Source organism: Myotis daubentonii, chromosome 5 (genome assembly GCF_963259705.1).
Source record: "Myotis daubentonii chromosome 5, mMyoDau2.1, whole genome shotgun sequence".
In the NCBI taxonomy this organism is placed as follows: domain Eukaryota; kingdom Metazoa; phylum Chordata; class Mammalia; order Chiroptera; family Vespertilionidae; genus Myotis; species Myotis daubentonii.
In genome coordinates, this window is record NC_081844.1 from 80,544,341 (window position 1) to 80,556,389 (window position 12,049).

General features: G+C 43.3%; 1 protein-coding gene across 1 annotated transcript in view; it reads right to left on the reverse strand.

Moving 5' to 3' along the window:
• KLHL3 (kelch like family member 3) overlaps positions 1-12,049 on the reverse strand; it is a 115,844-nt gene that overhangs the window by 89,678 nt on the left and 14,117 nt on the right. Inside the window, exon 2 of the mRNA XM_059698457.1 lies at positions 9,227-9,346. Within this exon, the coding sequence (XP_059554440.1) occupies positions 9,227-9,346 (120 nt within the window). The remainder of the gene's footprint in view (positions 1-9,226; positions 9,347-12,049) is intronic.

A 12,049-nucleotide genomic window follows, 5' to 3' on the forward strand; every position in this document is an offset into this window, starting at 1 on the left:
CTCTTTGGATTCCTTTTGTTTGGGGTTCTCTGCGCTTCCTGGACCTGTAAGTCTATTTCTTTCACCAGGTAGGGGAAGTTTCCTGTCATTATTTCTTCAAATGGGTTTTCAATATCTTGCTCTCTCTCATCTTCTGGCACCCCTATAATTCTGATGTTGGTACGCTTGAAGCTGTCCCAGAGGCTCCTTACACTATCTTCATATTTTCGGATTCTTTTTTCATTTTGCTTTTCCAGTTGGGTGTTTTTTGCTTCTTCACATTTCAATTCTTTGACTTGATTCTTGCGCTCCTCTGGTCTGCTGTTGGGTGTCTGTATAATATTCTTTATTTCAGTGAGTGTATGCTTAATTTCTAGTTGGTTCTTTATCACAACATCGAGGGTCTCACTAGATTTCTTGAGGATCTCACTACATTTATCGGCAGTTTTTAGAAACTTATTGAAAGACCTTAAAAGTGTGGTTTTGAGCTCTATATCTTCCATTTCTGATATCTGCGTCCTGTTTCTTTGTCTCCGCATTTTTTATGCTTTCTTGGTGCAACCCCTAGTGGTCTTTATGCGCAGTCTTGTTGTAGTTAAGCCTAGATTGTTGTAGGTAATACTGGCGGGGTTTGACCACCAGGCCAACTGGCTGTGAGAATTAGCTGTGTCTGCAGTGAGAGAACTTCTGTCCTCTAGGGAGGTGCTAATCTAGCCTTTGCCTGAGGCTATCCGGCAAATGCCTCTGTGCAGGGCTTGGGCGGGGTGGGTCGCACAGGATCAACAGGGTGGGCCGGAGTGAGCAGTTATGGCTGCTCTCAGTCCTGTCCCCAGGGGCTCTGCCTCTCTGAGTCCCAGCAACCGCTGCAAACCTCGGAGAGAAAGCTGCCTTCGAGTTCCGACTGAAGCCAGACAGTCCCGCTTCTCCCGTTTGAATCTGGGTCCCTAAAGACTCGCCCGGATCTGGAGGTCAGAGTCTGCGACTCCCTCCCGATTGAAAACGCCAACCGCGCCCTCAGCCACCAGCCCGCTCTGCATGCACTCCGCACCTTAGTATTTGACTTCAGCACTGCGCCTCCTCTGAGTCACGGTATGCGTTTCTTGCCGAGAGCCGGTCCATCCTTGCTGTTTCAAGGGACCTGGCATATATGGCATACGGTTCTTAATATGCTTGCTCACCTTCTTGGCGCTGTGTTTTAACCAAGGTCACCTCTCTGAGAAAGGTTGAATCCCCAGGTAGGGATTTTCCCCTGAAGTTAGGGAGGGAATAAAACCCCTCAACTAAGTGCCAGGCGGGTAATTAATCCCTTTAACTACGAACAATCATGCTTAAACTACATAATCTTTTCTCCCTGGAATGGAGATAAGAAACGCCCTAACCTTTGTAATAGAAATTGACAGGATTAGAATCAACTAGTATAAATACAGATGCAACAAGACAACAACAGACAGAATTTAGAACACAGAACTAGAGACAGAAGAACTTCGCTGGAGAGAGCATGCCTGAGGATCCTGGAGAGGGACTGGCCTCAGAGCCTAGAGACAGAGCCTAGCGGGAGAACATGGCAAGGGATCCTGGACTGAACCTGACTACAGAGATTGGCAGGAGAACCTGACTGGAACCTGGACACTGAACCTGACTGGAGAGCCTGGACAGAACCTGGCTGGAGAACCTAGCGAGGGAACATGGCTACAGAACCTCGCTGGAGATCCGAAGCAGAACCTCTCTGGAGATCGAGACCAGAACTTGGCTGGAGATCCTGGCTAGGTTGCTGATCAACTGACACTGTCTCCGTGTCATTCCTTCTTCGCCGACCCCGTCCACACCCTTGGGGACCCCTGGACCCGCTGGGGCTGGACCCCGGCAGTTTCTCTTTTCTCCTAGTTGTAGGACTTCCACTCAGCCAGTGTTCCTGTGGTTCTGGGTGATGTCCATTCCTCTGTTAGTTGTTTTTTTTTTGAAGTGGTTGTTCGAGGCAGCAAACTCTGGCATTAACCTATGCCGCCATCTTGGTTCTCCCTTCCTCTTCTTAAAGGATACCTTTCAGCATTTCATATAATACTGGTTTGGTGGTGATGAACTCCTTTAGCTTTTCCTTATCTGTGAATCTTTTTATCTGACCTTCAATTCTGAATGATAGCTTTGCTGGATAAAGTAATCTTGGTTGTAGGTTCTTGGCATTCATCACTTTGAATATTTCTTGCCACTCCCTTCTGGCCTGCAAAGTTTCTGTTGAGAAATCAGCTGACAGTCATATGGGTACTCCCTTGTAGGTAACTGAGTTTCTTTCTCTTGCTGCTTTTAAGATTCTCTCTTTGTCTTTTGCTCTTAGCATTTTAATTATGATGTGTCTTGGTGTGGTCCTCTTTGGATTCCTTTTGTTTGGGGTTCTCTGCACTTCCTGGACTTGTAAGTCTATTTCTTTCACCAGGTGGGGGAAGTTTCCTGTCATTATTTCTTCAAATGGGTTTTCAATATCTTGCTCTCTCTCTTCTTCTGGCACCCCTATAATTCAGATGTTGGTATGCTTGAAGCTGTCCCAGAGGCTCCTTACACTATCTTCGTATTTTCGGATTCTTTTGTCCTTTTGCTTTTCCGGTTGGGTGTGTTTTGCTTCTTCGTATTTCAAATCTTTGACTTGATTCTTGCGATCCTCTGGTCTGCTGTTGGGAGTCTGTATAATATTCTTTATTTCAGTCAGTGTATGCTTAATTTCTAGTTGGTCCTTTATCATAACATCGAGGGTCTCATTAGATTTCTTGTAGGTCTCATTAAGTTTATCAGTGGTTGCTAGAAAATTCTTGAAAAACCTCAAAAGTGTGCTTTTGAACTCTATATCCAGTAGTTTGCTGTCCTCCATTTCTGTCATTTATGTCCTGTTTCTTTGTCTCGGCATTTTTTATGCTTTGCTGTGTCAATAGAGTGGCTTTCTGTGCTAAGTGTCCTCTAGGGCCCAGTGGCTCAGTCTCCCCAATTACCTGCGGTAGACACTCTTGGTGCACCCCATTGTGGGCTTTGTGCACAGTCTTGTTGTAGTTAAACCTTGATTGTTGTAGGTAACACTGGGAGTATTTGACCTCCAGGCCAATTGGCTGTGAGAATCAGCTGTGTCTATGGTGGGAGAACTTCTGTGCTGAAGACACCCTTATGGGGAAAGACTTGCTTCAGTGGGGCTTTGGTGCTCACTGAGTCTGCCCCCTGAGTTTGTCCCTTATGGATCTGCGGAGTTGTAATTGGATGGTCCCACTCTGACCACTGGGTACACTGGCTCTTGGATCTAAGGAGGTGCTAATCTGGCCTTTGCCTGAGGCTACCCAGCAGAAGCCAGCTATAAAACAATGTAAGTTGCCCTGGGGCCTTGGGGCAGCTGCAGTTTGTTAAGTAATTTTCAGATTACAAAGGGCCAGGCCTTCCATATGCAAAAGCCTCCGGGCATGGCTTGGGGGGGGGCGGGGTCCCAGGGGATCAACAGGGTGGGTGGAGTGAGCAGTATGGCTGCTCTCAGTCCTGTCCTCAGAGGCCCTGGCAATTGCTGTGTGTGCCTTCGAGAGAAAGCTGCCCTCGAGTTCCTACCAATGCCAGACAGTCCCGTTTCTCCCGTATGAGTCTGGGTCCCCAGAGACTCGCCCAGAACTGGAGCTCAGAGCCTGAGACTCCCTCCTGATTGAAAACGACAACCACGCCTTCAGCCGCCAGCCCGCTCCATGTGCGCCTCTGTACCTTAGTATTTTACTTCCATACTGCGTCTCCTCTGAGTCTCGGTATGCTTTTCTCTTTCCTTCTAGTTGTAGAATTTCCACTCAGCCAGCCTTCCTGTGGTTCTGGATGATGTCCGTTCCATCTTTTAGTTGTATTTTTGAAGTGGTTGTGCGAGGAAGCAATCTCTGGTGTTTACCTATGCCGCCATCTTGGTTTCTCTTAATTTGCAATTTTTTAAAAAATATTTTTTTATTGATTTCAGAGAGGAAGGGAGAGGGAGAGAAAGATAGAAACATCAATGATGAGAGAATCATTGATGGGCTGCCTCCTGTACACCCCCAATGGGGATTGAGCCCACAACCCTGGCATATGCCCTTGACTGGAATTGGACCTGAGACCCTTCTGTCTGCAGGACAATGTTCTATTCACTGCGCCAAACCAGCCCTGGCTAAATTTTTATATTTTTAGGAACCAATACTGTTTTCATTAGTAGCTGTACAATTTCCATTCTTAACAACAGTGCACAAGGGTTCTCTTTCTCCACATCCTTGCCATCACTTAGCTCCCTTTTTTTATAATATTCATTCTAATAGATATAAAATGCTATCTCATTATGGTTTTCATTTGCATTTCTCTGCTAATTAGTGATGTTGGGCCCCTTTCATGTAACTGTTGGTCACCTGGATGTCTTCTTTAGACAAATGTCCATTCAGGTCCTTTGACTAGTTTATAATAGAATATTTCGTTTTTTGCTATTGAATTGTATGAGTTCCTTATATATTTTGGATATTAGTCAAATATATGATTTCCCAATATTTTCTCCCATTCTGTAGTTTGCCTTTTGTTGATGGTTTCCTTTGCTATGCAGAAGCTTTTGATTTTGATGTAGTCCCACTTGTTTATTTTGCTTTTGTTGCTTATGCTTTTGGTGATAAAAAGTCGGTGCCAAAACTAATGACAAGGAGCTTCTTCTCTGTTTCTCTCTAGGAGTTTTATGGTGTCAGGTCTTAACACTTAAGTATTTAATCCATTTTGAGTTAATTTTTGTGAAAGGGGTCCAATATCATTCTTTTTCATGTCCAGTTTTCCTAGCACCATTTATTGAAGAGACTATCCTTTACCCATTGAGTAGTCTTAGCTCCTTTGTCAAAAATGAGTTGACCATATATACATGGGTTTATTTCTGGGCTCTCAATTCCATTCCATTGATCTATGTGTCTCTACCATACTGTTCTGATTACTGCAGCATTGCAATACAGTTTAAAATCAGGAAGTGCAATGTCTCCAGCTTTGCTCTTCTTTTACAAGATTGCTTTAGCTATTCAGGATCTTTTGTGGTTCCATACAAGTTTTAGTATTGTTTTTTCTATTTCTATGAAAAATGCCATTGGAATTTTGATAGAGATTACACTGAATCTATAGATGGTTTTGGATAAAGGCATTATAACAATACTAATCCTTCCAATACACGAACACAGAATATATTTTCATTTATGTGTCTTCCTCAATCTCTCTCATCAGTGTCTTAGAGTTTTCAGTATACAGATCACTTACCTCCTTGGTTAAATTTATTCCTAAGTATTTATTGGGGATTTTTATGTTGTTGTAAATAGGATTGTTTTCTTTCTTTCTTAGTCTGTTGTTAGTGTATAGAAATACAACTGACTTTGTATGTTGATTTTATATCCTGCAACTTGACCAAATTTATTTATTAGTTCTAACACTTTTTTGGTGGAGTCTTTGGGTTTTTCTATATTCAGACATGTCATCTGCAAACAGAGACAATTTATTACTTTGGTTTTTATTTCTTTTTCTTGCCTAATTGCTCTGTCTAGCACTTCTAGTACTATGTTCAATAGGATGGTGAGAGTAGTTACCCTTATCTTGCTCTTGACCTCAAAGGAAAAGCTCTCAAGCATCCTATATAATAAAATCCTAATATGCAAATCGACCAAACGGCAGAATGACCGGCTGCTATGACACGCACTGACCACCAGGGGCAAGATGCTCAATGCAGGAGCTGCCCCCTGGTGGTCAGTGCTCCCCCACAGGGGGAGTGCCACTCAGCCAGAAGCCAGGCTCATGGCTGGCAAGCGCAGTGGCAGTGGCAAGAGCCTCTTCCACCTCTGCGGCAGCACTAAGGAGCAGCGAGCCGAGCAGTAACGAGCAGTGAGCAGGTAGGTGGTAAGGAGCGAGGGGTCCTGGACTGCAAGAGGGATTCTGGACTATGAGAGGGATGTCCGACTGCTGGCTTAGGCCTGATTCCCATAGGAAGTGGGCCTAAGCCAGCAGGCAGATATCCCCCGAGGGGTCCCAGACTGTGAGAGGGCACAAGCCAGGCTGAGAGACTCCCCCACCCAGTGCACAAATTTTGTGCACCAGGCCTCTAGTCGAGTATAATGTTAGCTATGGGTTTGTCATATATGGCTTTTATTATATTAAGGGATGTTCCTTCTATACCCAATTTGTTGGGGTTTTTTCAATCATGAACAGGCATTGAGACATTTTTTCTGCATCTATTGAAAGAATCATATGATTTTTCTATTAATTTGGTTTCTCACATTTACTGATTTACATATCTTGAACCATCCTTCTATCCTAAGGATAACCCCCACTTGATCATGGTATATAATCTTTTTAATGTGCTGTTGAAATCAGTTTGCTAGTAATTTTTTTTTATTCCTCACCTAAGGATGTTTTTTTTCCATTGATTTTTAGAGTGTGGAATGGAGGGAGGGTGGGAGGGAGAGAGAGAGAGAAACATCAATGTGAGAGAGACACATTAATTTGTTGTTCCCACGTGCACCCGAACTGGGGCCAGGGATCAAAACTGCAATTCAGGTACATGCCCATGACCCTTGGGTGCCTGGGTTGAGACTCTAACCACTTAGCTCACCAACCAGGGCCAGTTTGCTAGCATTTTGTTAAGAATTTTTACATCACCATTCATCGGGGATATTGACATGTACTTTTATTTTCTTGTACTGTACTTATCTGGCTTTGGTATCAGGATAATTCTGGTCTTGTTAAAAGAAATTTGAGGGTGTTCCCTCCAAGTTTTTGGAAAAGTTTGAGAAGGATTGGCATTAATATTTTGACCGTTTGGTAAAATGCACCAGTGAAATTATCTGGTCATGGGCTTTTCTTTGTTGGGAGATTTTTTTTTAAATATATTTTATTGATTTTTTACAGAGAGGAAGGGACAGAGATAGAGAGTTAGAAACATCGATGAGAGAGAAACATCGATCAGCTGCCTCCTGCACATATCCCACTGGGGATGTGCCCGCAGCCCAGGTACATGCCCTTGACCAGAATCGAACCTGGGACCTTTCAGTCCGCAGGCTGACGCTCTATCCACTGAGCCAAGCCGGTTTCGGCTTGTTGGGAGATTTTTGGTTACTGATTCAATTTCCTTAATCATGACTGGTCTGTTCAGATTTTCTATTTCTTTTTTTATTCAGTCTTAGAAGGTAGTATGTTTCAAACATTTATCCATTTATTCTAGGTTATCCAATTTGTTGGCACATAATTGTTCATCGTGGCCTCTTATGATCAAGTGTCTTTTTGTAGTGTCAGTTGTAATGTCTCTTCTTTTATTTATAACTAGAGGCCTGGTACAAATTCGTGCATGGGTGGGGTCTCTCAGCCTGGCTAGCAATTGGGGCCAATGGGGGCATCTCACCCAGTCCCGACCGGGGCCGATTGGGGCCAGCTAACCTGGGGGAGGGACCGTGGGGAGTTGGCCGGTGGCAGGAGGTTGGCTGTGGGAGCACACTGACCACCAGGGGGCAGCTCCTGCGTTGAGCGTCTTCCCCTGGTTGTCAGTGCGCATCATAGCAACCGGTCAACCGGTTGTTTTGTCATTCGGTCGCTTAGGCTTTTATATATATAGATTTTGAGTCCTCTTTCTATTGTCTTGGTTAGTTTAGCTGGGTTTGTGAATTTTGTTGATCTTTTTAAAAAACCAACTCTTAGTTTTATTGACTTTTTTCTATTATCTTTCTAGTCTCTATTTCATTTATCTCTGCTTTAATCTTTATTATTTTCTTTCTTCTGCTAACTTGAGGCTTAGTTTTTTCTTCTTTTTCTAATCCCATAGGGTGTAAAGTTAGGTTGTTTATTTGGAAACCTGAAATCTTAAATCAGACAAAGGGAAAAAGGCAACTCAAGGGAACAACATGAAGAATTTCAATAGAGCCTAGGGAACACAAAACAAATTCTTCAGTGACAAGAGAACCATACACATAGGCACAAACATCAGCATTACCTACTGCCAAAGACAAATATGAACACAGCTTCCAGGAAATTTGGCAGGGTGCCTAATAAAACTTGAGCAATAGGGCATAAGATAAATTTAATTTAACTTGGTTTTTATGCCAAAGACTGGGCCCTGCAAAAGGGAAAAATGAGGACACAAATATAGAATCAGATAGAACTTTTTTTAAAAAGTAGTTCAACCCCTTACTCAACAAACATATCTTCAGCTATGTATGCTTATGCTCATGTCATTTTCTCTGCTTGGAAGACTTTTTCCTATCCATTTATCATTTAACTCTTACTTGTCCTTCAAAATTTACCGCAAGCATCATCCCCTTTAAGAAGTGTTCTCCAAACTTGCAGTTTGGCATACTTGCTTCCATAGCACCCTTTAAAAAACAAATAATTATTGCACACCTACCACCTGGCAGGTACCTGGTGCATTCTTCCTTCACAAAACACCTATTTGTACTACAGAATATAATTTTCATTGACCTATTTATTTATTTGACTTTTTACCCCCACTCACCCATCGCAGAGCCTAGCTACTGCCTCAGTTCCTATGAAGTACTAGGTGCTAGACATCACAAAGATTCAGAAGTTGCCGCTGCCTGAGGAAACTCATGAGCTACATAGAAAAGAGGAAATAAACAATTACAGTTCACAACAGGATGAATAATGGCATGGGCAAAAGAAGCTTCTGAGTTCTCTAGAAAGGAAGAGATTGTGTGCACAAGCTTTGTACAAAAAAAGCATGTTCAGTGTCCTGAACATGTCTTGCACCAAGCTCATCAAACATGCACACTGGCTTTTAGCTCGGTGAGGATGAGTGCATTTGCATTTCATTTATTTCTTTATAGAGTTAAATTGCATTTTAGAAGCTAGGTATTTTTCCATTCATGTGGCTAACAAGCTAAGTTCAGACCAAGAAATAATAAGAGGGAGGCCAAAAGAAAATGCATGGCATCCACAATCTTTAATCTGCAATTGTGTGTAGGTGTTATAATCATTCTATTATTGGACTTCAAGTCGCTGGTTCAGTTGGAAACCAAGTCCAGGAACAGAATTTCTGTAACCATAAAGGATTTCTCCCCTGTGATTAAGTACTAAAATGATAGGTGTTAAATTCAAAGGAAAGAGAGAGATCTCTGAAAGACATCTGCCATGTGACTGAGAGTGGGTGGGGAAGAGTCAGAATTCACTAGGAGGTAGTGTCCTAACTTAATAGAACCTGATAACGCTCACCAGGCAAGTTGTTTCCAAAAGGGCACAGGCAAAATAGGAAATGTACCTCCTCAGTTCATTCATAACCTTGAACGCCTTCCCCATGTGGGCAGGATTGACAGTGATAGTCCTCTGGTTCTTCTCATCATCCCCAGCCTGTATCGGGGACAGGGAGCTCAGCTTGATGCTGTGAACAGGAAGGGAGTGGGAGGGGGGAAAAAGAGGATCACATGTTGATAAACCCATTCACCCAACTGCCACAAGTGCATGCATTTGCCCACCCACCAAGGGCATCCCTGTCAGCCTGTTCTCTTAACCATAGACCCAACAGGGAAGGAATGCATTGGGTCAGGCATTTCTGCAGGATCTTCCAATGCAAAGTGCATTCCTCTGGTGGAAGATGGGTCCTAGCTCAGCTTATTCCACCAAGCACTTTTGTGACTTTGTGGGAGTGCTTAACTTCCATCTCTCCAGATGGGGAAATTGAGGGGAAATTAAGCACTATACCATTCAATTCATAGGAATGTTTGTTCATTCAACAAACATCTAATGGAGCCTACTGTGTGCCAGGCGCTGTATTGAAATTTAAGGGAAACACAATAAACAAGAAACAGACCCTGCTCTCACAAAATTTTGAGTTCAGCAGAGGAGAAAGCCAAGTAAACATTTAACCATTGTATCTTTTTTATAATATATATTTTTTTAAAATATGTTTTATTGATTTTTTACAGAGAGGAAGGGATAGAGACAGAGAGTCAGAAACATCGATGAGAGAGAAACATCGATCAGCTGCCTCCTGCACATCTCCCACTGGGGATGTGCCCGCAACCAAGGTACATGCCCTTGACCGGAATCGAACCTGGGACCTTTCAGTCCGCAGGCCGACGCTCCATCCACTGAGCCAAACCGGTTTCGGCTAACCATTGTATCTTAAGTATTATAATTTGACTAGAGGCCTGGTGCATGAAATTCATGCACTTGGGGGGTCCCTCAGCCCAGCCTGTGCCCTCTCACAGTCTGGGAGCCCTCCGGGGATGTCTAACTGACAGACATCCTTAGCGCTGCTGCATCACCATTGTGTTCACCAGCCATGAGCCCGGCTCAGGGCTTCTGGCTGAGCGGCACTCCTCCTGTAGGAGCACACTGACCACCAGGGGGCAGCTCCTACGTTGAGCGTCTGCCCCCTGGTGGTCAGTGCGCATCAAAGCGACCGGTCGTTCTATCATTTGGTCAATATGCATATTAGCCTTTTATTATATAGAATAAGAGTTACAGAAACACACAATTGGGGAAAAGGAAGACATATGTAATACTTTAAACAATAAAAAAAGGGTTACAGAAACACAAAGGATGGGCAACTATCCCAATGCTGGTATGTTGAGGGGAAAACTTTGTAGAAGCTGAGCAAGAGCATACATTAACCAGGTAAAAAGGAAGATGGAAAGTATTAGGACAGAGAGAGCAGTATGCACAGAGACCTGGAGAAAAACTCAAGTGTGTTCAGTAAAACTAGAGGAGAGTTTCAAGGAAAAAAAGGTTATTAGACTGAACAGTCTTGTGTCATATAAGCAAAGCTAAGGAGTTTAGATTTCATTCTGAAACCATGAGAAGCCATCAAAAGGTTTTAAGCAGAGAAGTGGGGCAGGAAGCAGGTGAACATATTTGTGCTTCAGAAAGATCACATTGGCTACAGTATAGAGCAGTGATGGCGAACCTATGACACGCGTGTCAGAGGTGACACGCGAACTCATTTTTTTGGTTGATTTTTCTTTGTTAAATGGCATTTAAATATATAAAATAAATATCAAAAATATAAATCTTTGTTTGACTATGGTTGCAAATATCAAAAAATTTCTATATGTGACACGGCACCAGAGTTAAGTTAGGGTTTTTCAAAATGCTGACATGCTGAGCTCAAAAGGTTCTCCATCACTGGTATAGAGAATGGTGTCACAAGTGAAAGCTTTTGGGAAATCATAATCCAAAAAAAAAGACAAGAGATTGTAATTTGTTATGAAAAGAAAGGCTATCTATGTGAGCTAAATGAGCGGATGGTTCTAGCAAGTCACTCATAATCTCAAAGCCACCTGTCCCAGACAAAACACTTAAATCCTTGTGGAATCCCACCCAGAATCCCAACTACTCCTAAGCAACATTTCTAAACTTTATGGGGGCTGGAAAGAATCAAAAGAATGAGTAAGGAAAGGACTTTCTCCCCAGATTAATGAAACTACTTAGCTCCATGGTCAAGTCTGGAACCTTGGAGTTACCTGTTTGGACAAGGCTAAGTTTTGCTTTGCTAGTAAGAAAACAGAACCTTCTCCACTTGAATAGATTTAGGGACCCACAGTTTACTCCAACTCTAAGACAACAACAGTACTTTCTTGTGCCTTTCCCTTTGCCTCTGTCCATGCTACCACTCAGCTCTGAAAACTCTTGAGAGGACAACCAAGATGGTGGCATAGCTAAACACCTGAACTTGCTGCCACACACAACAACATTAAAACTACAACTAAAAGGCAAAATGAATATCATCCGGAACCATGGGAAGGCTGGCTAGTGGAAATTCTACAACTAGAAGGAAAGAGAAAAGCACATTGAAGCAGGTAGGAGGTGCAGAGGTGCGGAAGTGCAGAGGTACGGAGGCGCACCCTAAAGGGGCTGGCAGCCGGGTACGCTATTGTTTTTTTCAATTGGGAGGGAGATACAAGCTCCTGACTGCTCTGAACTCCAGTTTCAGGCGAGAATCTGGGGACCCAGACTCATACGGAGAGAAACTGGACTGTCTGGCATTGGGCCGGAATGTGAGGGCAGCTTTCTCACAGAGGTGCTTGCAGCAGTCATTGTTCCTGCATGGGGCCGTGGGACACAGAGACCCAGGGACCTATCC